The sequence below is a fragment of the Cyprinus carpio genome, chromosome A20, assembly GCF_018340385.1.
Source record: "Cyprinus carpio isolate SPL01 chromosome A20, ASM1834038v1, whole genome shotgun sequence".
NCBI classification, from domain to species: Eukaryota; Metazoa; Chordata; class Actinopteri; order Cypriniformes; family Cyprinidae; genus Cyprinus; species Cyprinus carpio.
In genome coordinates, this window is record NC_056591.1 from 18,659,226 (window position 1) to 18,687,184 (window position 27,959).

At 36.4% G+C, this 27,959-nt stretch overlaps 5 protein-coding genes across 6 annotated transcripts; 2 read left to right on the plus strand and 3 right to left on the minus strand.

Annotated features, from left to right (window-relative positions):
- Window positions 1-24: 24 nt before the first annotated feature.
- On the minus strand, window positions 25-1,846 carry LOC122149082 (membrane progestin receptor beta-like). The gene has a single exon (XM_042778427.1). It carries the CDS (start codon window positions 1,714-1,716, stop codon window positions 592-594), a length of 1,125 nt encoding a protein of 374 aa, XP_042634361.1. The 5' UTR covers window positions 1,717-1,846; the 3' UTR covers window positions 25-591.
- Window positions 1,847-3,574: 1,728 nt separating this feature from the next.
- mcm3 (minichromosome maintenance complex component 3) lies at window positions 3,575-10,648 on the plus strand. The gene is made up of 17 exons (XM_042777968.1): window positions 3,575-3,748; window positions 3,910-4,022; window positions 4,271-4,479; window positions 4,638-4,768; window positions 5,101-5,339; window positions 5,470-5,578; window positions 5,738-5,891; window positions 6,561-6,692; window positions 6,808-7,016; window positions 7,185-7,359; window positions 7,573-7,699; window positions 8,333-8,483; window positions 8,597-8,737; window positions 8,969-9,075; window positions 9,361-9,425; window positions 9,598-9,682; window positions 9,869-10,648. The coding sequence occupies exons 1-17, from the start codon at window positions 3,674-3,676 to the stop codon at window positions 10,065-10,067; spliced, it is 2,421 nt and encodes an 806-aa protein (XP_042633902.1). The 5' UTR covers window positions 3,575-3,673; the 3' UTR covers window positions 10,068-10,648.
- A 1,167-nt stretch (window positions 10,649-11,815) lies between these two features.
- On the plus strand, window positions 11,816-13,573 carry LOC109107529 (interleukin-17C-like). Its single transcript, XM_042777969.1, has 3 exons — window positions 11,816-12,655; window positions 12,896-13,074; window positions 13,215-13,573. The coding sequence occupies exons 1-3, from the start codon at window positions 12,470-12,472 to the stop codon at window positions 13,456-13,458; spliced, it is 609 nt and encodes a 202-aa protein (XP_042633903.1). The 5' UTR covers window positions 11,816-12,469; the 3' UTR covers window positions 13,459-13,573.
- An 83-nt stretch (window positions 13,574-13,656) lies between these two features.
- On the minus strand, window positions 13,657-27,427 carry LOC122134153 (stathmin-4-like). Of its 2 annotated transcripts, XM_019120266.2 has the most exons (6): window positions 27,384-27,427; window positions 26,289-26,344; window positions 16,639-16,734; window positions 16,298-16,503; window positions 16,019-16,210; window positions 13,657-14,894 (listed from the first exon to the last, which is right to left on the minus strand). In XM_019120266.2, exons 2-6 carry the CDS (start codon window positions 26,299-26,301, stop codon window positions 14,835-14,837), a joined length of 567 nt encoding a protein of 188 aa, XP_018975811.2. In that variant the 5' UTR covers window positions 26,302-26,344; window positions 27,384-27,427; the 3' UTR covers window positions 13,657-14,834. The 2 variants fall into 2 exon arrangements, with proteins under 2 accessions (XP_018975811.2, XP_042633904.1); XM_042777970.1 differs by lacking the exons at window positions 26,289-26,344; window positions 27,384-27,427 and adding an exon at window positions 17,329-17,389.
- On the minus strand, window positions 23,675-27,466 carry LOC109106996 (stathmin-4-like). The gene is made up of 6 exons (XM_042777971.1): window positions 27,384-27,466; window positions 26,289-26,344; window positions 25,596-25,693; window positions 25,252-25,457; window positions 24,975-25,166; window positions 23,675-23,826 (listed from the first exon to the last, which is right to left on the minus strand). Exons 4-6 carry the CDS (start codon window positions 25,420-25,422, stop codon window positions 23,737-23,739), a joined length of 453 nt encoding a protein of 150 aa, XP_042633905.1. The 5' UTR covers window positions 25,423-25,457; window positions 25,596-25,693; window positions 26,289-26,344; window positions 27,384-27,466; the 3' UTR covers window positions 23,675-23,736.
- Window positions 27,467-27,959: the final 493 nt, after the last annotated feature.

A 27,959-nucleotide genomic window follows, 5' to 3' on the forward strand; every position in this document is an offset into this window, starting at 1 on the left:
TATAAGATACACAAGAAGCAAGCAAGACTTGATCCATTCCTCCACCACAACACCGTTGCCTGACAACGCTGAGTGCAAAATAAAAGTAGCTTCTTTGTTTCCCTTATCAACCCTCAACTCTCCCTCATTCTAATTTGTGCCAAATCCATCTTTATTCCTTAATTTGAATGTTTTTGCTTTCAAAAAACTCATGTCCCAGACATTTTCATGTAAACAGGCCGGTTATGCAAAGCCATACAGTACTGGATCTCAGAGGAATGTCGGCTAAATGGTAGATTATCCTCAGCAGCAGTGAATTCATTTGTGGGGAAAACCCACTTAGTATTTGTGTTTGATTTGATGTGTACAAGTATTTGATAGTTAAAATATAAACTGCCTCCCTGAGACTGATATCTGGGATTTCAAAATTTGATTGTGGGACTTTTAAAATAAAAAGTAAGAAAGAAAGAAAAGGCATACCATCACAATTCTCCTAATAAATGCACTACAAGAAAATTATTTTAATTTTAAAACTTATATTAATAAATACCTCTTAGTACTACAGTATATAACTAAGCACATCTGCTTTGTAAAATCATTTCAAATTTGTTTTCAGTCTTTTTTCTTTAGTTGCCTTTGCACAGCTCCTCTCATAAGAACTGCAGTCAGAACACTGCACAGCACCAACAAGAAGAATGATCCTCCAGCTAATAAGATAAAGTGTTCTCCATGCACATATACAACAGACTGCCGATGCACCAGAAAGTCTCTAAACATTGCTTCCAGCTGGCACATAGTACACATGGCAAGGAAGATATGGAAGATCTGATGTCCGTGGCCCACAATGTCACATCTCCCCGGAAAGAAGCGCTCAGGAACAGGGCAAGAGAAAAACAGAGCTGCTAACATGAAAAACACCACTTGCAGAGCATGAAACACCAACACTGGCTCGTCCCAAGATCTGGTGACCAGGCGGTGTGCTACAGGGCTAATGTCAAGCATGTACGCCAGGCTGGTGGGAATGATCTGGCAGATCTTCCGGCTGAGAGGGTACGGACGGTGGTAACGGAATTTGGCATAGCAGCAGCTGGTGCAGGACAACCAGGCCAGGACTGCGGCACCAGGCAGAAACACAACACCCACTAAGCTGTTCCTCCACACTGGCTCTGAACAGTAAAAATAGTGGCCTAGCGAGCAGCCATATTGGTAAACAGCTACACCAACGTAGTCTACAAAGAAGAAGGAATAATGAGCTAGTTCAGAGTGTGACTGCAGCAGATGGGCGGCCACGCTGAAACTGAGGTAGATAAGTGATGACAACACATACAAAAACAGAGGCAAAGACGCCATGTTGAGCGTCAGCCCCCATGTCCCTGCAAATAAAGAAAATTGGAGTAGAATGGCAGGGATTGCCAGCAGGTGTGTCCATGCATTGAGCAACTCATTGTGACATTGAAAGAGGCTACAAAAGTAGCTCCACCATTCCTGATGCACCGGACGATAGCCTGACAAGATAAAGGGTTCACGAAACAGGCTTGGAACATCAGAGGCAAGTACGGTGGCTTGAGGTGAAGGTAGACGGGGCAACCAGTTCGACAAGCGTGGTAGTTGACCCAGCTGCTGTACACTCAAAGTCAGCGAACTCAGACGGCCCAAAACTCCACTTGACATGATGAAACTCTGGATCAATGTCAATGTTCTGCTGCAACGAGAAGCAGAAAACAGCACGAGGATCATTTATATTGACAAATCAGCAAGCCATGATTCATACCTCTGCCAGACAAAGAGCCAGTTCTTGCTGAACTAAACCTTTTAAGCTTTATAAGTTAATAACTGGCCTGGCTGAATTGATCATTGTATACTCACATTGTCCTCTGTGCTCCTGCTCCAGTCCAGCATTTCTATATTCTAAAACACTGGCTGTGAAAATGCTGTCTAGATAGGGATCTCACTACGTTTTGATATCCTAGTATGTATGTATATATGTATGTGGGTGTGTGTGTATACATGTTTGTTTGTATTTTTTCATTTTATTGCATGCTGGTATTTTTATTTGTATATATATATATATATATGACACTGTCTTAGTATTATCTACTGCTACCACACTTCAATATATATTGCAGTTAAAGCAGACAAGGCTTTTAACCATTTTGCAAAACTTAGTAGACAAAATATAGTTGTAAATAAGCATGTAAAATCAAAGACAAGAAAATTATACTTTTAAACGTGCCTGATCAGGTAAAGAATATGTGACATTTCATACAACAGAAAACATACTTTAAAAACGCCGGATACTATCTATGAATGGAAAAATAAGAAAATCCTTACTTCTTACTTTTAATTAAAAGGGAGTAAATAGCCTAATTATGTTTTTTTTTTTTTAATATACATACATATATACAAATTAGCAGCTCCTCACCTGTGCGGGACCGGTTGAAAGCCACTCTTCGTTCCTCTCAGTTAATATTTTTTATTTTTAAATATATAAGGGGTTTCGTATCGATCCAAAGATTAAATCTGATCCTCAGACTTTTTGCATTTAAACCTTGGCAACTGCTCTGTGCCTGTCAAAGTCTCCACAGAGACCTGTTGTGCCGCCCGGTGGCTCCTCGTGAATGTGGGCGGGGTTACAATTCACTGAAATAACTCACTACAAGCAGACATCACTCTGTTCACTCTTCGAAAGAGCAAAAGTCTGAACGAAAAAAGGATATAACTTTAAAAACACTAACATTGTACAGTGATTATAAAATTGTACGACCATTGTACGTTGATGTCTGAAGGCTCGTTTTCTCAAAATAAAATTAACAAAATATTAAATTGTCCAGCAGAAGCCATGCTTTGAAATATAAGGATATATGATTCAAAAATACAAAATAAGTAACGCATTACGGTACAGATATTCGCCGCTAGATGGCATTTAAGCATTTATGATAGATAATAAATGTTTACCTTTAAGTCTCTACTTACATTAGATTTTCTCAAATCGAAGAAATATTGCACATACAAGCATTTTGGAACAATATTGTACTATTCGTATCAGTTATTATCAGCTGTCAGAAAAAATATGAGGGACCCTTGCAGAACTGTAGATTTAAATGAGAGAAAATGTTATGTAGGATCACCACAACTTAAATCAACATTTATTTCATTGCATCTTTTCTGTACAGTGAAAGTGAATGGTGACTGAAGCAGTCGTTCTGCCTAACATCTGCTTTGAAAGTAAGAAAACTACTGTTTATTATTATGCTGTTTTTTATGGTGGCAAGTATAAAACTTGTAGGCATGTATCTAAAAATGCTAAATAGCCTTAAACAAAATAGCCATTCAAACATACTGGCATTAACTTTAAAGTAGCCTACATCGACACGTTTGTTGTCGGCAACGACCATTTTAGTCGCCACAACAAGCTCCCCTGTTATTTTGTTGTGAGCGCATGCGCAGCACCGCCACGCTTTTCGCGCGAAACGCTCAAGCGGGCCGGGCGAATCTTCATTCTGTGGATTTGATTGGAAGCCGCAACCCAAAAGACAGAATATGTAGATGAGTCACCGGTGTGTCAGCCAATCAGCACTCGGATTCCACCGCGAGAGAAGCCTGTTGGCGCGAAAAGACACACAACAGTGCTGAGAGCGACACGAGGTGTTTTGCACTGAGCATTTCTCAACACTTTTAAAAGCTATACAGAAAAATGGCTGGTGAAGTTCTGGACGATCAGGAAATGAGGGAGGCGCAGAGGGATTACCTGGATTTTCTTGACGATGATGTAAGTATAACACATTTATTATATATGTATTAACTGTTATACTACAGAAGTTAATGTGCTTTACAGGAACAAAGGCCCACTCGTATGAAGCATTATGTAAATTACTTTAAAACGTTTTTGTTGGTCAACAACTTTTTTCCTGCGTTTCTACCTTTTTCCAGCAAGACCAGGGCATTTATCAGAGCAAAGTACGACAGATGATCAGCGAAAACAAATCCAGGCTCATTGTGAACCTCAACGACCTCCGCCGCCGCAACGAACAGCGAGCAGCCAAGTATGTTCAGCTTTTTAAATAGTTCTTCTACTTGTACTTTACAGTACATTATATGTACAGTGCATAGTTGAATTACATTAAAGTATTTAACTGTGTATGTCTATATGTGTATATACGCACATAAATGTATTTGTATGTCATGCATGATGATTTATATATATATATTTCAAATAGCATGTTGTTCTGAAATTATAGTTTAAGGTTATGACATATTTTCATTGAAATGAACTCTGATCTCTTGTCCTCAGGCTGCTGAATAATGCTTTTGAAGAGCTCCTGGCGTTCCAGCGTGCCCTGAAAGATCTGGTGGCTTCAATAGATGCCACATATGCCAAGCAACACGAAGAGTTCTTCATTGGTCTGGAGGGCAGCTTCGGCAGCAAACACGTCTCCCCACGAACCCTGACCTCTCGCCTGTTGGGTAGCATGGTGTGTTTGGAGGGCATCATCACCAAATGTAGGTCAAATGTTATTTATGTATTTATAAAGATTATTTATTTCCTTTGTGTGTGTAAACATATTTCGTAATAAAGCTCTTTCTGATTCTGATGAACGTAATGAGTTTATATGTTGCATGGATGGTGCACTGATAAAATTTTCTCCTTCTGTTTACAGGCTCTTTGGTGCGTCCCAAAGTAGTTCGCAGTGTGCACTACTGCCCAGCCACTAAAAAGACCATGGAGCGCAAATACACTGATATGACCTCTTTGGATGCTTTTCCTTCAAGTGCCATTTATCCCACCAAGGTACTGTATTTGTCCCACCTGACCACTTAGATTAGTGGAATTGATTTTTGACATTTGTGAATCGATTCAGAATCATCCACGCCCGCATCACGATGCATTTAAGAATCAAAAATTTCCCACACTTCTATTTCTAAAATACATAGTCACTTATATATTTATAGACAGTTACTTATAGTCTGTGAGAGAAATAGTGAGGGTGATTATAATATTGTATTTTTTTTATGCTGAACTTTTCTGTAGCAGCCAGCTTGACCTCTGTTTGATTATCCCTGGTCTAGATGGTGCATAAACGGTTTCTTTAATGTTCTTACTTTCTATATTTGACCATTCAGGATGAGGAGAACAATCCGCTTGAGACTGAGTTCGGTCTGTCCATCTATAAGGACCACCAGACCATCACAGTGCAGGAAATGCCGGAGAAAGCCCCTGCCGGTCAGCTGCCCCGGTCTGTGGACATCATCCTGGACAACGACTTGGTGGATGCTGTAAAGCCAGGGGACCGTACTCAGGTGATCGGCACCTACCGCTGCCTGCCTGGCAAGAAGGGGGGATTCACCTCAGGCACCTTCAGGTAAAGCTGTTTTGGAATTTTATCAGTATAAAATAAATTTTATTGTAGAATTGTTATTTAAAATGTAAATATTCATGATATTATTTGCTAAAGCATTGATGTGTTTTGTTCCCCATGTGTGTTTGTTTAGGACCATCATGATCGCCTGCCACGTCAAACAGATGAGCAAAGAAGTCTCTCACTTCTTCTCTGCAGATGATGTGGCCAAAATCAAGAGCTTCTGCAGAACTCGCTCGAAGGTAAGAGGATGGAAGTGTAAATGTGTCTAAGATTTGGACACATAACTGTTAAAGATCTAAACATTTGTACACATGCCTAGTGCATCACTAATTTGGACACAAGATTTTTGTAAAGTTATGTTCCCTTAATATGGTTTATTTGTGTTTCTACTCCTGTAGAATTTGTTTGATCAGTTGGCTCGCTCCCTGGCCCCCAGCATTCATGGTCACGAGTACATAAAGAAGGCGATTCTATGTATGCTTCTGGGAGGAGTGGAGAAGGTTTTGGAGAACGGCTCACGCATTAGAGGAGACATCAATGTGCTGCTCATAGGTATTTAATTGCTTAGATTTGCACAGACGATGTTCTAAAATGACAGACATTTAAGGTAAAATGAATGATTCCTATTTACAAATTGTTTTCTGTGCTAGACATCAGATGGAGAATGCCACTATAACTATATAGTTTGTAATTTGGTCCAGATGAAATCTGCAGTTTTTTTTTTTTTTGCTATATTCTGTAGATATCTATTGATATTACATACGTAAAGTTTATTTGACATAAAAAAAGCTTTAGGTTGCAATGACTTTGAGGATCTAAACCAGGTTTTTCAAACTGTTTGAGGCCGCAAATTTGATAATCATTTTGCAAGTACCCCCTGCCCTATTCATACTCCATACAAGAAATGATAATAGTGATGTAAAGTCAAATTATTATTATTATTTAAAAAAAAATGACTTCACCTGTTTTCAGTGCTTTAATGATGTCTTTGGGTGCTGTTCTTTACAGACCCAGCAGATGGCGTAGAATTTATCCATTTACTGGATTTTAAAAATGATAAGGATTAAAACAAGTGATCATTTCTAAATGTATGTACTGATTATGAGGAAAAATCTGCAGAATGGATTTATATTATTGATATTATTGTATAATTGATAGCTTCAAATAAAATATTTTTATACAAAATACTTTAAATTCTGCATATATATCTCTATTTCTCAGGTGACCCCTCAGTGGCCAAGTCTCAGCTGCTTCGGTATGTTCTGCACACTGCTCCTCGAGCCATTCCCACCACAGGCCGAGGTTCATCAGGTGTAGGTCTGACCGCAGCCGTCACCACTGACCAAGAGACAGGTACTGCGCTCCACACACACCATCAAGACAAGAACCCATAGGTTCAATAATAACAGCTTTGCTTATTTTAGTGTTTTTCTCTCTCTCTTAATATTAAGTTGTGTTCGTCTCTCAGGTGAGCGACGTCTCGAGGCTGGTGCCATGGTTTTGGGGGATCGAGGGGTGGTCTGCATTGACGAGTTTGACAAAATGTCAGATATGGATCGCACTGCTATCCATGAGGTCATGGAACAGGGACGTGTCACCATCGCCAAGGCCGGCATCCACGCTCGACTGAACGCCCGCTGCAGCGTCCTGGCAGCTGCCAACCCTGTCTATGGCCGAGTAAGTGTTCTCAAGATCTGAAATATCTAAGTAAAATGGCTTGCATTGTTTCATAATGTTATTCTTAATAAATAGCAGCTACTCCTTGCTAGTAATTTCTTTGTAATTCGTGTTCTATTTTATGAATTTGTCTGGGTCTTTTCATCATTTCTCTCTCTTCATCTGCAGTACGATCAGTATAAGACCCCGATGGAGAACATCGGTCTGCAGGACTCCCTGCTGTCTCGTTTTGACTTGCTCTTCATCATGCTGGATCAGATGGACCCAGAGCAGGACCGCCAGATCTCCGACCACGTCTTGCGCATGCACCGCTACAGAGATCCTCATGAGCAGGACGGAGCAGGTACAAGCTGATAGACAAACATTTTATACTATTTATTTTGTGTTAGGTGTGCCATTTCTGTGCAGTTAAGGTCATCAAATAGAGCTGCTTAAAAATGGAATAGGAGAACATATTTTTAACTTTCTATGATATATTCTGTACTACAAATTAATCATGTTGCAAATAGTCTTTGCTGTAGTGTTTATTGGACTCCCACGCGTTTGTGTGTTTCAGCTTTTGCTCTTGGTGGAGCAGTTGATGCACTGGCCACTGAAGACCCTGATGTAACTCAGGAGGAAGAAGAGGAGCTACAAGTGTACGAGAAACACAATCCACTCCTCCATGGCAGCAAAAAACTCAAGTAAGGACTCGTGTCATTTACTTCTCTAATGCACATCATAGTGGGTTACTCAGACCAGATTATGTCTGGTTAATGATATTGCCACATGGCTTCAGGCATGCCCCTATATTTGAATAGGGATGCCATGTTTTGCTTTTCTACTTTTTCAAGAAAATATATTCCTGTTTAAAGGTTTGGGGTTGGTAAGATGTTTAAAATGTTTTTGAAAATCTCTTTTCAGCAGTCATTAGTCCAGTATTCAGTGTGACATGATCCTTCAGAAATCCTTCTAGTATGCTGATCTGGAAACATTTCTTATCATTATTATTAAGTTGAAAACAGTTGCTGCTTAGTATTTCTTTGGGAGCCGAGATATATTCAGGATTATTTAATCACTAGAAAGTTAAAAAGAACAGAATTTATTTGAAATAGAAATCTTTTGTAACATTATAAATGCCACTTTTGATATATTTAATGCATCTTTGCTGAATAAAAGTATTAATTTCTTTTAAAAATCTTACTGACTTCCGACTCCAAAGGTAGTGTAGTTTAATAATGCATAAAATAAATGCGCTACATGCTTTTCTTATACATTCTTAGCTGTATGTGAACCCATTATTATACACCTACATTTTTTTGTGATCTTTTTTTTAGGGACCGAGTGGTGAGTAAAGCGTTCATGAGGAAGTACATCCACGTTGCCAAGGCTCTTTCTCCTGCTCTGACTCAAGATGCAGCCAATCACATAGCAGAGGAGTACTCGCGTCTGCGCAGCCAGGAGCAGCTCGGCTCTGATATTGCACGGGTAAATGCAGCCGCGTTCACAAGCTCAACAAACTTATGAGTTGTTTTTTTGGTCAGGTATTGGTAAATAGTTGGTAACTCATCTAATTAAACTGTGCTGTGTTTTGTCCTCAGACGTCACCCGTCACTGCTAGAACCCTGGAGACTTTGATCCGTCTGTCTACAGCTCACGCCAAAGCTCGCATGAGCAAAGTTGTAGAACTGGTGGACACAGAAGTTGCTGTAGAGCTTGTGCAGTTTGCCTATTTCAAGAAGGTCTGTTTGTTTATATTGTAGCTCATTAGTCACAGTTGTTTGCTTGATATTAGACAGATTTTATTTCAATTATAATAACTTTTATCCTTTAGATTGGTGTTTTAAGATAAAGATACCTTATATATGGAGTTTACAGATCCCTACTTTTTAATTTGTTGTACTTCTGTTGTACTTGGGTTAATTTTCTGTCAATTTCATGAATGTCTCCATCCCTTATTCCCTATTCTTTAGGTTTTGGAGAAGGACCGTAAGCGCTCTAGAAATGGTGAGCAAGATGCAGCCTCAGAGGATGAGGAGGAGGATGAAGTACAAGACACACCCCGAAGACAGAGAAAAAGGTCTAGTGTTATTCCACAATAACTTTGCAAAATCATTGATTATGAATTTTCCAAGATACACATACCATTCAAAAGTTTTTAATATTCTTGAAAGAAGTCACAAAGCTCACAAAGGCTGAATTTATTTGATCAAAAATCCACCAAGAACAACAATATTATGAAATATTATTACAGTTTCAAATAACTGTTTTCTGTTTTTAAATAAATTAAAATCTAATTTGTTCCTGTGATGGAAAAGCTAGATTTTCTGAGTGAGTTTTCTCCTTTTTGCCTTTCTGAGTGCAGACCATCTCGGGGCAGTGAGTCATATGACCCCTATGACTTTGATACTGAGACTGAAGTACCACAAAGTAAGCTAAAGAGATGCTTTTTAAATAAATAAAATGAATGTAATTAATAAGTAAATGAAAATATTGTGTTTTAAAGATTAAGATATTTAGATGTATAGAAAGCATCACCTTTTAATCATAATGCACATAAAATGCACATTCAAATGATATGAATAATTTATTTTGTACTTAGTTCAATCCCCAGCTCCTGCAAGGCAGGATGAGGAGCCAATGGACATTCCTGATCAGAACGGTCACACAGAGTTGTCTGATGACAGGTAGGCATTTAGGATTTGGCTGCTGAGATTTTCGGTATCTCTTACACTCAGCATTTTCAAATGACTGCCACGTTCTTTTGAAGTATTGTTTGTGATTAAGTTCTAAACAGAAACTGCATGGCCTGCAGGACAGCTGATTGTTTCGGATGCTGTATGTCTGATGCACCGTGTGTGTTTTTGCTGTAGGTTTAAAGAGTTTAAAACCGCATTGCTGGAGGTGTTCCGCTCATCTCATGCTCAGTCAGTGGGCATGATTGCTCTGATGGAGGGCATCAACAAGAGCTGCCCATCACCATTTACAGAAACTGAGGTCCGTGCCGCCCTCAGCCGCATGCAAGACGACAACCAGGTTATGGTGGCTGATGACATCATCTTCCTTATATAAATGTGTTTTCTGGAGAGCAAGAAAACGACAAAATTCAAGTGTAGATCTATTTCAGAAGATCTGCAGTATGTATGCAATGTTTATTTTCATATTCTTGTACATGCATACGCATTCACTCAAGACATTTTCAGTAGATTTTTCTTAATGTATATTTTTCACATGCTCATTACATGCAAACAAATCCATGTATTAAAAAAAAAGACATTTTTAGTTCTTTTTCTCTCTGTAACATATGTTTAATGTTTATCAGCATTCTTAGATTTGGTTAATATTCTTCAGAAATGAGCCTTTTCTTTTGGCTTTTATATTTTTCTTTAGAATAGCGTGGACCAGTGTCTGCAGATTATTTTAATTTTTTGTTTTACAACTTGTAAATATGGAATTATTGTTAAAAATCATTAAACCACTGAAAATGTATAATATACTTCAGAATACAGTTGTTCTGTTAGAGTTGTGGCCTAGTACTCCACACACATTGAGCTGTGGTGCTTAAGCAGGAGATGGAGGTTTCAACTCATTCTTACCATCCCAATATTGTCCTGTCTATTCTGCCTCTGTCAATAAAAAGTGGCAAAAACGTTTTCTCATTGACTTATTTGTATTTTTCTACACTGTACTTATACATACAAAATACTTACGAATGCGATCGATACACTGTACTTTTAATATACAAAAAGACTAATGATCAAGATCTAGCGTTACATAAATCTCTGCTCTTTTCCGTAACACCAAAAAGCCACATAACCTCTAGTCATGCATACAATTAGTCATACATTAGACATTCCCAGTCATTATTGCCCTTTCAGTCTAGTGTGGGTAGAGTCTGTCTGTGTATTATTATGACTGGATTGTCTCACAGATGTAGAGCAAATGATGATTTAAATGCAAAGTGCAGCTCCTCATTTATAAACCTTTCTGCTTAAGCATGCAGATGCTTCAAGATGTGTCTTACTGTCCAGCTTCCCAGTTCATTAAAACTGGTAACTGTTACCTTTGACTTCCATTATACAGTATGGAGAAAAAGACAGCTGAGGTTTCAGGTTTGAAATGACAGAGTGAGTAAATGGCTGAATTTAGATTTTTGCAACTGGTTCTCATGCCATTCAACATTAAACATACCACTGTTGTTTTTCTCGCCTGCTTGTAATGTCATTTTCTAAGAATGACTCAGGAGATGTTATCATAAGCTTGTGGTCGTGTTAGTGTTGGCTGCTGGAACATACTGTTTCAAGAACCGAGTCAGCATTTCAGTGACCTAAATTGAAATTAGGTGAGGAGTATTATGTGGGGCTACAAGAGTCAATTTAACACTGAAATGGTCAAATGTAACCCGTTCATCAAGTGCTCTTAATAAGTGCTAACGCTGTACAATAGGGCTCTATGTATTAACATTAACGAAATAGTGTACATGTATTACTATTAATATGACGTATGACCCGTTAATTTCAACACACAATAGTTAAAAACAGTAATATTATCAGAATTCAAAATTACCATTTTTCTATTTGAATATATTTTAAAATGTAATTTATTCCTGTAATAGTAAAGCTGAATTTTCAGCAGCCATTACTGCAGTCTTCACATGATCCTTCTGCAAGTGCTGATTTGCTGCTAAAGAAAAGTTTCTTATTATCAGTGTTGAAAACAGTTATCAATGTTGCTTAATATTTTCTGGAAACTGATGCATTTTTCATTTATTTATTTGAAACAGAAATTGTAACATTATAAAATCTTTACTGGCGCTTATGATCAATTTAATGCATCATTGCTGAAAAAAAACAACAACAAAAAACCTTTGTACAGATTTGAACATTTCACGTTGCCTAAAAAATTGTTCAAATATTAAGAACACTGCATTTATATATATTAACATTAACACAGATTAATAAATTAAAAAAGGGTCTCACTACATTATTTATAATTATTGACAGCTTAAAAAAAGCGTTTAAGGCAATGAAACTTTAAGATCTCAATAAGCAAGCTAGACACACTTAGATTAGACATCTTAGTTTTTTTATGTGCATGCACATGCATTTGTATTAGTTCACATATATATCTGTCACTTTGTCTCAGCTATTACCAGCAAAAACCCAGTCCTTTCAGAACACAATCAACATATCCTGTCGAAGCTGCTGACCCATATAAAATGCATCTCAGTGCACTGCTGGTGTACAAATTTGTTATTCAGAAGTCTGCTGATGTGAATATGGGTGAAACGTGAGAACGTGGGAGAGTGCAGAGTTTAAGCGCCCAAGTTAAACATATAGTGATACAGAAGAACCTCTAAAGAACACCTTTCTAGCCCGCCTTTTATATTACATGTGAAAAAAACGATGAACTGATATTACAAAAAGACACGCATTGCAGATTTGTCTTCATTATAAGAGTTAAATGTTCTCAAGATGATTATCTACAGTACTCCAGATTTGTCTATCTATGTCAAGATCAGGAAGTTAAAGGCTTCCTCACCAGCCCATATAAACAGAAAGGTTAGATGCAGGGCTCAGACACTTGCTGTCCTTTGTGTGCCAGCTCCGAAGAGCCATCAGGGAACTTACATTTTTATTCTGAAGATGCAGCTGTCTTTGGTGAGTTTGTCACACCAATTAATTAAACACTAATGAAGTTGTTCTTCATATTAGGGGAATACAAGTGAGAAACAATCTACTTGAATTTAAAATTTAACTTGCAGGACTAAAGTTTGCAAAGGCTTTTTTGTTGTTGTTCATTTTCACCTTCAATGCTTTCGGATGTTTAGGCAAATGAACAATATCAGAACAAAGCGTTCAAGCAACGCACTGCAGTACTCTTTGTCTCCATCTCCTCAGGTTTTCAGAGCTGTGCTGCTGCTTTACCTGCTTGGCCATTTATTAAATGGTGCTTCTTCTCAGAAAAAGTCTAAAAGAAAATCAAAAAAAGGAAAGCGGGTCATCTTGGATCCATCTCTGAACCTTTCAATGAACGCCCCCCCTTCTCCAAGCAGATCTTTATCACCATGGACATACGAGTGAGTTACAGTTGTTCATTTTGATCTCATATTATATGTGTGATATGCGGGGGTTCTTGTGCAACAAATACATGAATCATAGCAATGATTTGGAGTAGTTTTGGGTTGTTTGGTTAATTTTTATAAATGTTTCAATTCAGAGAATCCTGGGACAATTCACGAATCCCATCGGAAATCTCTGAGGCAAAATGTGAAAAAAAAGGCTGTTTAACCAAAGATGGTGAAGAAGACTTCGGACTGGAATCTAAACCCATTTACTACCAGATCAACATCTTGAGGAGAGTGAAGAAAAAAAATGCTATGCAGTATGCCCTTAAACTAGAGACTAAAATCGTTAGTCTGGGCTGTACATGTGTTCTACCCATTGTTGTGCCTCAGAATTAGTTTGATACTGTACTCTTACTATGTTATATATTGTGTATATCTATATTGTTGCATTAATCTGCCTATAGGTACAGCAAACTTCTGTGGCATTGATCAGCTTTGTATTTATTATCTGGATTAATAAAATATATTGTATTTGCTTTGTAATAGTTTGTTTCAGTGTAATAATTGTATGAATAAGACAAGACATAAAAAATCTTTGCTTTAGTTAAGAGAAGCATTTATTTGACTTTAACTAGAGAATTTAGTCATCTGGAAATTACAAACACAGGGAGCATTTACGTTCCATTTTCTCACAAAATCTAGGTGATTAACATCAGTTCTCATCATTGCGCATACAGCGGCTCATTTTTGATGCTCCAGACACCAACATCAAACACCTTTGTCTTCATATCGAGCGAGTAAAATAAACTGACTAGAATAAAGCTCAGTGACATGCCAAAGCAAAGTGCACCATTCATATCTAAATCTTTCAAGTATTTCCCAAATCCAAACAGGATCCTTTTCTCACACCCGAGTGCTTTCATTCTTCATTTCTGAGATGCCACTATGTGTTTTCCTACTGATGAGCATCCTAATACAAATATAATGAATGAATGAAAAAAGATAAATGTGCTTCTGAGTTGTGCTTAAAGTGACACTGTGCTCCACTTTTAATGTTCTGTATGTAAGAGGGATAAGCTTTCACATTTACAGGCATCCAGAACGTTCTAATCTAACATTCATTTGATCATATTTCTACCTCGCATCGTCTCAGCAGGAAATGTGATAGATATTGTACCTCTAGCCACTTGATTACTGATGCATATTAATGCATATTGTATAAGCATGCCTGAGGTTCTATGAAACCCTGTTGATTACTCAATATTGACATCAAACAATAATTAAAGAAGCATGAGCCAAAGCCTCAGTAGATGGCACATGTTTTGGAAAAGATGCTTTTGTGGTTTAGACTGTAAACAGATATTTCCATTAGTGAGGGGTGATTTTAAGATGTAGTTTATGTTAACATATTCATCAGTACTGGTTATGAAGGTTATAAAAAAGCATCTCATCAATTCTACTTCCTGTCCTCTTCTTCATTTAAAAAAATTGGTTTGGTATATTCATTCTTTTTCTCTAAAGCAACCTTCTGGGCTCTACGAAGCAACATACCCTTAGTGCACCTTGCATTGTCATCTAGACAATATCTTCCTGTTTTTAATAATATTATGTTGTTAAACCCCACAAAAGCTTGGTGTGTTGCAAATTGTCATTATCAATGTCCAGTATGTCCCCTTTTTTGAGATGTATTGGCTACCGTTTGCTTCATTTTCTCTTCACCGTTTTCATCCCCCTTGACTTTAGTCAAGCTGTCCAGCGCAGCAGGCGCTCCTCTACCGGCAGGCCTCCTCTTTCAGCTCTTTGTTCTTCCTCACCTCCTCTGCGTGTTTGTCCTAAATAGACACACAAAAGAAAACTTGTTCGATGTGTGTTCATGCATGTATTAGTGTGCCTGAGGGAAGCTAAATACAGCGGCATAAACAAAGTAAAGGAACAATACACCCCTTTCTAATGCAACATTCATACTGATTCTATAATTAGACTTGGGGCGGGCTCAGAGGCACAAAGTACAGGAACCCACTGAATGTGTAATTGTCACAAAAATTTGGGACATATTATTATTAATATTATTATTATTTTATATTTTATATATATATATATATATATATATATATATATTTTGTGTATTTTAAATAATATGTGTATTTTAAATATTTTTTATATATTTTATATATTTTAGATTTTTTTGATTTTAGGTACTATTTTGCATTACGGCAGCAAGGACACATTCAATTGATCAAAATTGACAGTAAAGACATATAATGTTACAAAAAAAAAAAATTCAGATAAATGATATATTTTTGAACTGGAAAAGACTGGAGTAATGGCCGCTGAAAATTCTCAGGAATAAATGAAATTTTAAAATATTCTAAAATAGAAAACAGTTGTTTTAAATGGTAATAATATTTCAAAATATTACTATATTTGCTTTTATTTTTTTTATTTTTTTTTTTTTTTTTTTATTATTATTTTTTTTGTTATTTTTTTTATTTTTTTTATTTTTATTATTTTTTAAAAATTTATTGTTCATTGGAATCTGTGTTTAATTTTTATTAATTTAAATTTATTTTCTGTTTTTTTTTTTGAATTTAAAAAATATACTTTAAACTTTTTTTAAATCCTGTAAAACACAAACTTTGGAATGGTAGTGATTTTACATGAAAAAGTACATGTAAGATAAAAGAAAAAACAAGTTTTTATATTTGATTGTAATGAAATTTTGAAAAGTAAAAACGTTCTTAGTAAAGTTTAACGTTTTAGCTATGCATAATCAAATGAAATAAATTTTCATCAGAAATAATCTTTAAAGTCCAGTTCTACATTTTTTCTTGTTCAATATCCTGTTTCACGCTGAATTATTGTCTCATTACAGAAGGAAAAATGGGATGTAACAATCAATTCACATTTAATAAGTGCTGTAATAAAGTACTTTACATGCCTGTCGGTTAGTTTGTACCTTTTCCTGTAGTCTCTCCAGCATGGCAGCAAGCAAAGCCTCGCGGTTTTCTTTAATGGCCTCCATCTTCTGCTCCAACTTTTCTTTAGCATTCTTAATGAAGTTGTTGTTCTCCTCAAAAGCCTTCTGGATGACCTCTCTCTCATGCTCCCTCTTCTCAGCAAGATGCTTTAACATCTCAGCCTCCTGAAACTGGGGGAAGAAGAATACAGTTTCAGCATTAAAATCAGACCGAAGAGAGGAATGGATTGGGTATTTGGTTTGGGTGTCAAGTTCAACCTTCCGCCGCTCCTCAGCTGCTTCCAGTTTCTTTTGGATCTCCTCCAGTGAGGGGGTCCTTACGTGGGGCATGGATGTGTTAAGCTCAGGCACGCCGTCAAAAGAGGGGGGTTTCAGGATCACCTCAAATGCCTGGCCCGAGGCCCGCTTGTTCAGCTCAATGACCTCCATATCTTTGATCACACACCAGCTGAGATCCACTGCATCTCAAGAATGATCACACACAGATTACTGTGAGCATAATGTTATCAAATCTGTATTATATTTAAGCTCATTGTATTGTAGCGATAGAGATGTGTCTATAAAGTATAAATACCGATGAGTAATGTTATATTATTTACCCTCAGCCTTATATGTGGGGTTTTCAGCAGGGTTTGAATTGATGCAGGAGCACAGAAGTGAAACTAGAGGGAGCTCCTTCACCTTGTCTCGATATGCTGTGTGGAGGAATGTCAGGTAAGTACAAAATTCCTTGTAAACATGAATAGCCTGCATTCTGTCAAAGATCTTGATCATACTTGGTTTAAGTGCAGAAAAAATTAGACGTTTTAAAAATTAACTCATTCAGCACATAAAATGTCCCAACTACCTGATATCACTGAATTAACCGGGTCAAGTAAATTGCTCCTACAGCATTTCTACTTGCTTAAGATAAAAGTACCTGTGAAATGCTTAAATATAAACACAACAGAATCTCTTTTCGATTTGCTTTTTGGAAAAAAACAACAGATTTAGCCAAGTAGAAAACTTTAAGGCTACTCTCTAACCAAATCAACCAATGGCGTGATTATGGGGCGGGGCTATATGTTTGTTTGGGTTCATTTTAAATAAATTACATGTATTTCAAATATATAATTATTACCATTTCGAATATATAATTATGACAATATATATAATGTATATGACATGTAAAAAATATGCTTAAATATAATGTGCATGATATTTGTTACTCTGGAGAAAAATCTTCAAATATTGAATTTGACAATGGGGGCTTTGGAGTTTGGGAATCCGGGCTGACTTTTGTAGCTTACCTGCCAAAATCATGTTTATGCAGAATTGTGTGTAGTTTGGACAACCCTTTACTCTGTCCCCTGTTTAGAGACAGGGAGAGAAAGAAAGAAAGAGAAGATTAAAAAAAGAGTATGTTGCTGTTTTACCACAAGGATAAAACACTCTGGCAAAAATTAACAAATAATTAATACAGTACAATTTTAATGCCAAATGCAGATCCATTGTGCATGAGATGTCTGAAAGGAGCTTGTTGTGTTGTGGCGGGACACTTTGTGAGAGAGGAGCATGAATTCAGATGAGGAGCAGCAGGGAGTGTCACACACAATCTCTTTATTGTTACTCTGCCACAAAGCTGACACTTATCAGTATACAAAATTTTAGAAAACAAAAAAACATTACATAAATCCTAAAACCATGTGCAAAACTGACATGTAACCCTATGGAGAGACACCACTGAGAGAGAAGCATTGCCCTGCCCTGTTCATAAATGAACACACACTACTTTTGTCCAAAAACACACTTCCTGCATGTAGTTGTTTGCTTACAGCTTGTCAGTTACCATATTTGTCACTCCATTGTCACATCACTGTTACAAAAAACAAATTGACATGACACCTTTATATATTGTTAAACTGTTGCCCCAGATGGCATATGTTCATAATGTCAGGCTAAACACAGGTAAAATCTGCTCTCAGATGACAACATTAATACAAAACACATAATAAGTAACAAAATGAATCCAAATGCAACCCTAATCACTGCAGTCAGTGTGTATTTGTGCGAAAGGTTGTTTACTGACTCTTGCCTTGGAATGACATAATCTAGTGCACTCTTGAGTTATGTCCATCTTTTAACACATTGGTGCATATCTATACACACAGATACATTCATCAATACATTCCCATTTTCATGCATATAAAAGTTGTTTTGAATACATTATAGATGGCAGAGAGAGCATGTTATAAGAACACTGAGTTCCCCTTAGACCTCTGGTGCAGCACATTTAGTCTTAATCTCAAAGGTAACCTTTTTCATTTTAGTAATAAATGCAAGTCAAATCACAAAAACATCAGAGCACAGCAAGTCTCCTTTCATTTGATTTCGTGATGCCCACACTTACCTTTTCTTCTTGATGAGGTGTTGTCCCTATCTCCCCCCTCTCTCTCTCTCTCTTTCTGTCTCTTTCCTCTTTCCCTGGTATCCTCTTTTTCACCTCCCTCTCTTTTGCTCCATGCTCCTCGGATACAAGAGCTCAGAAGCATCAGCAGCAGCACCCCTCCTACTGCATGACATCATCTTGCAGTGCTGCTATTGGACGAGGTGAGTGGCAGAGCATGGTGGGCCAGCATTTCTCCATCACAGTGAAGGATGGGGGTGTTAACTCTTTGTGCCTTACTGCAGGTGTCCATGCAAAATAGAGGATGGGTGTTTTTCCAACATATACTGTAGTAGATGACAACAAGAAATGACAGAGATTAGAATTTAATTTACAATAATATAAAAACAATTGTACAATAATATTAAGAAATATTAGTATTAATAATACAACAAAAGCAAAAACAAAACAAATATTTTTCATAAATATAGTAATCTTTTCAAAATATATTATATTATATCCCCTTATATTATATTATATTATATTATATTTTTAAGATTTATTTAGATCACTCATTGCTCTAGCTGTACTATATCCTGTATTTTTCTAAAATATATTACATGTATATATTATACATTTAAATCAGACATTACCCTCTGTAATATATCTCCATACCCATCCTATATGATGTCACCAGAGAAATCTGTCCACAAAGAGTGCAACAAGAGAAGAAGACAAATAATGAAGGAATGTCAGGAAGCTAAATACATTTGTTAGGGAGTGATGGACTCAAGCAAGGGGGTGTGTCTCTGTACCCATACTGCAAATGTAATAGCAACTAAATTGTTCTGACAGGAACAGGAAAGATCTTCAGTCAGCCTGTGCTCCTCATCTAATGATCGAAACACTGACTGGAAAGAGAGATGGAGATCATCACAATAAAAGATGTTGATAATGATATCATTTAGACATCAGTGTAGCATGGCCTTAAGTTTTTTCCTTATGTACAGTATGGTCCAAAAGTATGATTTGATTTAACATGCTGTGGATCATTTGTAATTAAATATTTTGTAACAAAGGCAAAATAACAGCATTTTCACTAGTGGTCTCAGACTTTCAGACCCGACTGAATATCTTCTCATCATGCCACGCCACTTAGAATTTGGACCCCAGAGACTTGCATGTTAATCTGCATATGTCCCCAGGTGCTGTCTTTGTATTGATTCTTAGGGGAAGGGAACAGTGGAAGCATAATGAATAAAAACCCTAATTAAATCCCACTGAGGTGTGAACAGAATCAGACAGTTACTGGAAGCCAGTCTCGCTCTCTCAGCACTGCACACATATCCCTGTAAATTGTTTGAGATGGAAAAACACCTGCTCTTTTGTATTGAAATATGCAATATTCTACCCAATTGCTTTTATCTGTTATATACATTTCAGCCTATTAGAAACATGGAAACGCCACACCTCTTATGGTTTACTGCCACACAAAGCATGATGTAAGGTAGAGCTGTGGAGCATGTAATCTGACATCATCCCATGCCTTCTGATGACTTACCACATATAGTGATTTAACGTTGACCAATATCAGCATCTGTTAAATCCAGTTGCAATGGCTTTCAGTAATGATTAAATTTGTTTTTACTGTGTTGTTGTATTTTCATAGTCAGCCAAACCACATTTCTCTGACCCACTTCAAAACTCTACTCAAGCTTTTGTCATATCTTTTGTAATTTCTTTCTGGTTAGGGCTTGTTTTTTGTGTTTTGTGTTTTTTCAACATTTCTCTCTCTCTGCAGTGTTTGGGTTTAGATGCCTAATTAGAGAAATGACACCGGTTGATGTAATGTGGACTGGGACAGCAGTGGACATAGAGAGAGAGATAGAAGGGAGGGAGAAGACCGATAGGGATAAGATTAAAGGCAGGAATGGATTTTTTATTTCCTTAGAGATTTGTAAATTAAAACGGTTGATCTTGTGCATATAAACATGCCTTTTCTTTTGATCTATACTCAGGCATCACCTATATGCAAAGGCTACAGACTATGAAAGCAAAGAGGATTAGCAAAAAAAAAAACACTCCTATACTCCACCTATAATAAATTCTGGAACTCTAGATGCCATTTCACATGCATTTTTGCTCAAAATGCGAGACACAAGGCAGTGTCAATGGCAAGAAAAGAAAGGTCTCGAAACAAAGGTTCGGTTCACAAGGACGCTAACTATATATTACACACCACAACTATAACGATAATGACACAGAAGGAACCATAACGGCAAATCACTTTCAGAACTTTTTTTTTTCCCCGCTGATGATGCAAGATGCAAGTTTCAACAGTCAAAACACAGTCATTTTGTGTGTGGCCTACATGGAACAAAGCAGTGCAGTTAATGGAAAAACTGTTATGTCTTGGATAGTCCCCTATAAGAAATGTTTATACTTTTGGATACTACCATCCCCTCCATCCCATTGGTTTACCACTCTTGGACTTGTTGACAGCCATATGCTTTCTACTCTTCTCAGGCTTGTTGCCATAGGGCACAGTCTTGCACCATCTACAACTGTCTAAAAATTATTGACCAGCTTGTGAATTATTGGCAGCTTTTTATAGTTTCTGAAATCATGAAACCCAACCAGAAGCTTTTCTAAGTTGATCAAACTTACTGAAAGGTCACATATGGTCTGACTTTTTAACTTGATGAGTGGTTAACCTCAGGACAAAGTGAAATTCTTTGATTTTTTCTCATCCCTTGTTTCTGTTTCTGCATATATTTCATGTATTGTCTCACAATACAGTTTTCCAATGTTCATTATGCTCCTCCCGTCTGTGAAACCTTGAGCAGGTAAAACACATGAAGGTGGTATGGAAATGCCCCCTACTCACCATAAAATGGCTTCCAGGGGAATTAAAAAAGTTATTATGGGTCACTGCCTAAGGTCATAGTTTTATGGGTGGATTTGAATTGCATTCAAGAATGAAGTGTTTATGACAGTATCTCCTTAAGTTCCTTTACATCCCTCCATGATTTCACGCAATGGCTGATGTCATAACGATAAATCAAATTTCATATTTACAATTCCTTGTTTGTTCAGAGGGCCTATTAGCTTATATGCACAGAACTGAAAATAATTTTGCTAAAATGGGGGTGGTAGAGGATGATGGTAATTCATGTCCCCATGTGTCAGATTACCAAGTCTGGCAGGAGATCTGCAGATTGCCAAATATCACCAATGGTCCACACAAGCCTTAATGTGTCCACTATGCCAACTGTATCACAACACCCCCTTCTGTCTCTATCACTCATGTAGACAAAATTGTAGAAAAACTCTATTATAAAATATAAGATTTTTCGCTTGTGGAATCCACCATATCCTTCATTTATAGTTCCTAAACATATACTAATATTATATATTGACTTGTATATTTTATTAGTTTGTTTATTTTAAACCACGTTTAAATCAAGAAACATTATTCATAAATTCTCAAATGCGTTCATGACTATATGTAACTGAGAGTGCCCCACTGATCATCGAGTATCTCTTGCAGGGAGCTTCAGTCATGCCTCTGAAATTATCCCCTTCCCCCTAGTGGAGGAAAGGCAAAGGGCTACATCTTTGTACTAACTTGCGGAGCTGTCGCCAGTCATTCAAAAGCTTTAAGTTTGTTGGGGTGAGCTGTAAACAAATTCATTAAATACCAACTTTCAGGTCATCATTCAGTGGTTTCCGTCTCATCCCTTTTTGATCTTCTTTAATCAGCTTACAATGACAAGAACAAAACGTAAAGCACTCTAGCAAAGAGCAATGGAGTTCCAGAAAAAAGGGGGAGCATTGATGTATACAAACCAAGAATAACCTCCACCCGCAGACTTCCATATGAATCTAAGCCAAAAATGTCATAGTTAATGGCCACCCACAGTGGGGATTGTGGGACAAAGTAACCACCTGTGACACCACTGTCCCTATTTTCTGCGTCTCAGGAGACTCTAATTAGTGGGTTGCAGAATCTTCTGTCTTACCAATGACTTTTACCCAGCAACAACTCTAGATAGACTGAGCCACCTGTCCTTTTTCCCTCCCCATTTGTATAAAATATAAGCAATTATTTACAGCGCATTAACCCTCAATGTCACATGCAGATGCCTCTATATTTGATACTCTTCTTGTTTTTGGTTTGTTTTTTTTTTTTTTTTTTCTTTTGTTTTTTTTTTTTTTTTTTTTTTTGTTTTTTTTTTTTTTTTTGTTTTTTTTTTTTTCATTCTTTTTTTTTTTTTAGATGAACATTCTTTTACTGATTAGACAGGATTTAGAAAAAAAGGTATAAAAACAAATTTGTGTAGTTTGTTATCTATGGCTCACAAGGCTGCATTTCTTTGATAAAATAATAAAGGAAGAAACAGAAATATTGTGAACATTATTTGGGTTTTCAGCTTAAAATAACTGATTCTATTAATACTATTTTACAAGTGGAATTTAATTCCTGAAATTTTCAGTTTTCATTCCTTCATTTCTGAGATGCCACTATGTGTTTTCCTACTGATGAGCATCCTAATACAAATATAATGAATGAATGAAAAAAGAGATAAATGTGCTTCTGAGTTGTGCTTAAAGTGACACTGTGCTCCACTATTTTTAATGTTCTGTATGTGTAGAGGGATAAGCTTTCACATTTACAGGCATCCAGAACGTTCTAATCTAACATTCATTTGATCATATTTCTACCTCGCATCGTCTCAGCAGGAAATGTGATAGATATTGTACCTCTAGCCACTTGATTACTGATGCATATTAATGCATATTGTATAAGCATGCCTGAGGTTCTATGAAACCCTGTTGATTACTCAATATTGACATCAAACAATAATTAAAGAAGCATGAGCCAAAGCCTCAGTAGATGGCACATGTTTTGGGAAAAGATGCTTTTTGTGGTTTAGACTGTAAACAGATATTTCCATTAGTGAGGGGGGGGATTTTAAGATGTAGTTTATGTTAACATATTCATCAGTACTGGTTATGAAGGTTATAAAAAAGAATCTCATCAATTCTACTTCCTGTCCTCTTCTTCATTTCAAAAATTGGTTGGTATATTCATTCTTTTTCTCTAAAGCAACCTTCTGGGCTCTACGAAGCAACATACCCTTAGTGCACCTTGCATTGTCATCTAGACAATATCTTCCTGTTTTTAATAATATTATGTTGTTAAACCCCACAAAAGCTTGGTGTGTTGCAAATTGTCATTATCAATGTCCAGTATGTCCCCTTTTTTGAGATGTATTGGCTACCGTTTGCTTCATTTTCTCTTCACCGTTTTCATCCCCCTTGACTTTAGTCAAGCTGTCCAGCGCAGCAGGCGCTCCTCTACCGGCAGGCCTCCTCTTTCAACTCTTTGTTTCTTCCTCACCTCCTCTGCGTGTTTGTCCTAAATAGACACACAAAAGAAAACTTGTTCGATGTGTGTTCATGCATGTATTAGTGTGCCTGAGGGGAAGCCTAAATACAGCGGCATAAACAAAGTAAAGGAACAATACACCCCTTTCTAATGCAACATTCATACTGATTCTATAATTAGACTTGGGGCGGGCTCAGAGGCACAAAGTACAGGAACCCACTGAATGTGTAATTGTCACAAAAATTTGGGACATATTATTATTAATATTATTATTATTTTCAATTTATATATTATATATATATATATTTATATATATATATATATATATATATATATATATATATATATTCAAATATATTAAATATAGTATTTTATATTATGTTCTATATATTATAAATACTTTTTTAGAGAAATTATTACTTTTATTCAGCAAGGACACATTCAATTGATCAAAATTGACAGTAAAGACGTATAATATTACAAAAAAAAAAATTCAGATAAATGATATATTTTTGAACTGGAAAAGACTGGAGTAATGGCCGCTGAAAATTCTCAGGAATAAATGAAATTTTAAAATATTCTAAAATAGAAAACAGTTGTTTTAAATGGTAATAATATTTCAAAATATTACTATATTTGCTATTATTATTATTATTATTATTATTATTATTATTATTATTATTATTATTATTATTATTATTATTTTATTTATTTATTAATTTTTTACTATTTTTGATTAAAAACCATCCTTGGTGAGCATATATTATTATTTTTTACTATTTACTATTTATTTTTTAAAATATTTTTTTAATTTAAAAAATATACTTTAAACTTTTTTTAAATCCTGTAAAACACAAACTTTGGAATGGTAGTGATTTTACATGAAAAAGTACATGTAAGATAAAAGAAAAAACAAGTTTTTATATTTGATTGTAATGAAATTTTGAAAAGTAAAAACGTTCTTAGTAAAGTTTAACGTTTTAGCTATGCATAATCAAATGAAATAAATTTTCATCAGAAATAATCTTTAAAGTCCAGTTCTACATTTTTTCTTGTTCAATATCCTGTTTCACGCTGAATTATGTCTCATTACAGAAGAAAAATGGGATGTAACAATCAATTCACATTTAATAAGTGCTGTAATAAAGTACTTTACATGCCTGTCGGTTAGTTTGTACCTTTTCCTGTAGTCTCTCCAGCATGGCAGCAAGCAAAGCCTCGCGGTTTTCTTTAATGGCCTCCATCTTCTGCTCCAACTTTTCTTTAGCATTCTTAATAAAGTTGTTGTTCTCCTCAAAAGCCTTCTGGATGACCTCTCTCTCATGCTCCCTCTTCTCAGCAAGATGCTTTAACATCTCAGCCTCCTGAAACTGGGGAGAAGAATACAGTTTCAGCATTAAAATCAGACCGAAGAGAGGAATGGATTGGGTATTTGGTTTGGGTGTCAAGTTCAACCTTCCGCCGCTCCTCAGCTGCTTCCAGTTTCTTTTGGATCTCCTCCAGTGAGGGGTCCTTACGCTGGGGCATGGATGTGTTAAGCTCAGGCACGCCGTCAAAAGAGGGGGGTTTCAGGATCACCTCAAATGCCTGGCCCGAGGCCCGCTTGTTCAGCTCAATGACCTCCATATCTTTGATCACACACCAGCTGAGATCCACTGCATCTTCAAGAATGATCACACACAGATTACTGTGAGCATAATGTTATCAAATCTGTATTATATTTAAGCTCATTGTATTGTAGCGATAGAGATGTGTCTATAAAGTATAAATACCGATGAGTAATGTTTTTTATTATTTACCCTCAGCCTTATATGTGGGGTTTTCAGCAGGGTTTGAATTGATGCAGGAGCACACAGAAGTGAAACTAGAGGGAGCTCCTTCACCTTGTCTCGATATGCTGTGTGGAGGAATGTCAGGTAAGTACAAAATTCCTTGTAAACATGAATAAAGCCTGCATTCTGTCAAAGATCTTGATCATACTTGGTTTAAGTGCAGAAAATTAGACGTTTTAAAAGTTATTAACTCATTCAGCACATAAAATGTCCCAACTACCTGATATCACTGAATTAACCGGGTCAAGTAAATTGCTCCTACAGCATTTCTACTTGCTTAAGATAAAAGTACCTATGAAATGCTTAAATATAAACACAACAGAATCTCTTTTCGATTTGCTTTTTGGAAAAAACAACAGATTTAGCCAAGTAGAAAACTTTAAGGCTACTCTCTAACCAAATCAACCAATGGCGTGATTATGGGGCGGGGCTATATGTTTGTTTGGTTCATTTTAAATAAATTACGTGTATTTCAAATATATAATTATTACCATTTCGAATATATAATTATGACAATATATATAATGTATATGACATGTAAAAAATATGCTTAAATATAATGTGCATGATATTTGTTACTCTGGAGAAAAATCTTCAAATATTGAATTTGACAATGGGGGCTTTGGAGTTTGGGAATCCGGGCTGACTTTTGTAGCTTACCTGCCAAAATCATGTTTATGCAGAATTGTGTGTAGTTTACAACCCTTTACTCTGTCCTGTTTAGAGACAGGGAGAGAAAGAAAGAAAGAGAAGATTAAAAAAAGAGTATGTTGCTGTTTTACCACAAGGATAAAACACTCTGGCAAAAATTAACAAATAATTAATACAGTAACATTTTATGCCAAATGCAGATCCATTGTGCATGAGATGTCTGAAAGGAGCTTGTTGTGTTGTGGCGGGACACTTTGTGAGAGAGGAGCATGAATTCAGATGAGGAGCAGCAGGGAGTGTCACACACAATCTCTTTATTGTTACTCTGCCACAAAGCTGACACTTATCAGTATACAAAACAATTTTAGAAAACAAAAAACATTACATAAATCCTAAAACCATGTGCAAAACTGACATGTAACCCTATGGAGAGACACCACTGAGAGAGAAGCATTGCCCTGCCCTGTTCATAAATGAACACACACTACTTTTGTCCAAAAACACACTTCCTGCATGTAGTTGTTTGCTTACAGCTTGTCAGTTACCATATTTGTCACTCCATTGTCACATCACTGTTACAAAACAAATTGACATGACACCTTTATATATTGTTAAACTGTTGCCCCAGATAGCATATGTTCATAATGTCAGGCTAAACACAGGTAAAATCTGCTCTCAGATGACTACATTAATACAAAACACAATAATAAGTAACAAAATGAATCCAAATGCAACCCTAATCACTGCAGTCAGTGTGTATTTGTGCGAAAGGTTGTTTACTGACTCTTGCCTTGGAATGACATAATCTAGTGCACTCTTGAGTTATGTCATCTTTTAACACATTGGTGCATATCTATACACACAGATACATTCATCAATACATTCCCATTTTCATGCATATAAAAGTTGTTTTGAATACATTATAGATGGCAGAGAGAGCATGTTATAAGAACACTGAGTTCCCCTTAGACCTCTGGTGCAGCACATTTAGTCTTAATCTCAAAGGTAACCTTTTTCATTTTAGTAATAAATGCAAGTCAAATCACAAAAACATCAGAGCACAGCAAGTCTCCTTTCATTTGATTTCGTGATGCCCACACTTACCTTTTCTCCTTGATGAGGTGTTGTCCCTATCTCCCCCCTCTCTCTCTCTTTCTGTCTCTTTCTCTTTCCCTGGTATCCTCTTTTTCACCTCCCTCTCTTTTGCTCCATGCTCCTCGGATACAAGAGCTCAGAAGCATCAGCAGCAGCACCCCTCCTACTGCATGACATCATCTTGCAGTGCTGCTATTGGACGAGGTGAGTGGCAGAGCATGGTGGGCCAGCATTTCTCCATCACAGTGAAGGATGGGGGGTGTTAACTCTTTGTGCCTTACTGCAGGTGTCCATGCAAAATAGAGGATTGGGTGTTTTCCAACATATACTGTAGTAGATGACAACAAGAAATGACAGAGATTAGAATTTACTTTACAATAATATAAAAAACAATTGTACAATAATATTAAGAAATATTAGTATTAATAATACAACAAAAGCAAAAACAAAACAAATATTTTTCATAAATATAGTATATCTTTTCAAAATATATTATATTATATCCCCTTATATTATATTATATTATATTATATTTTAAGATTTATTTAGATCACTCATTGCTCTACTGTACTATATCCTGTATTT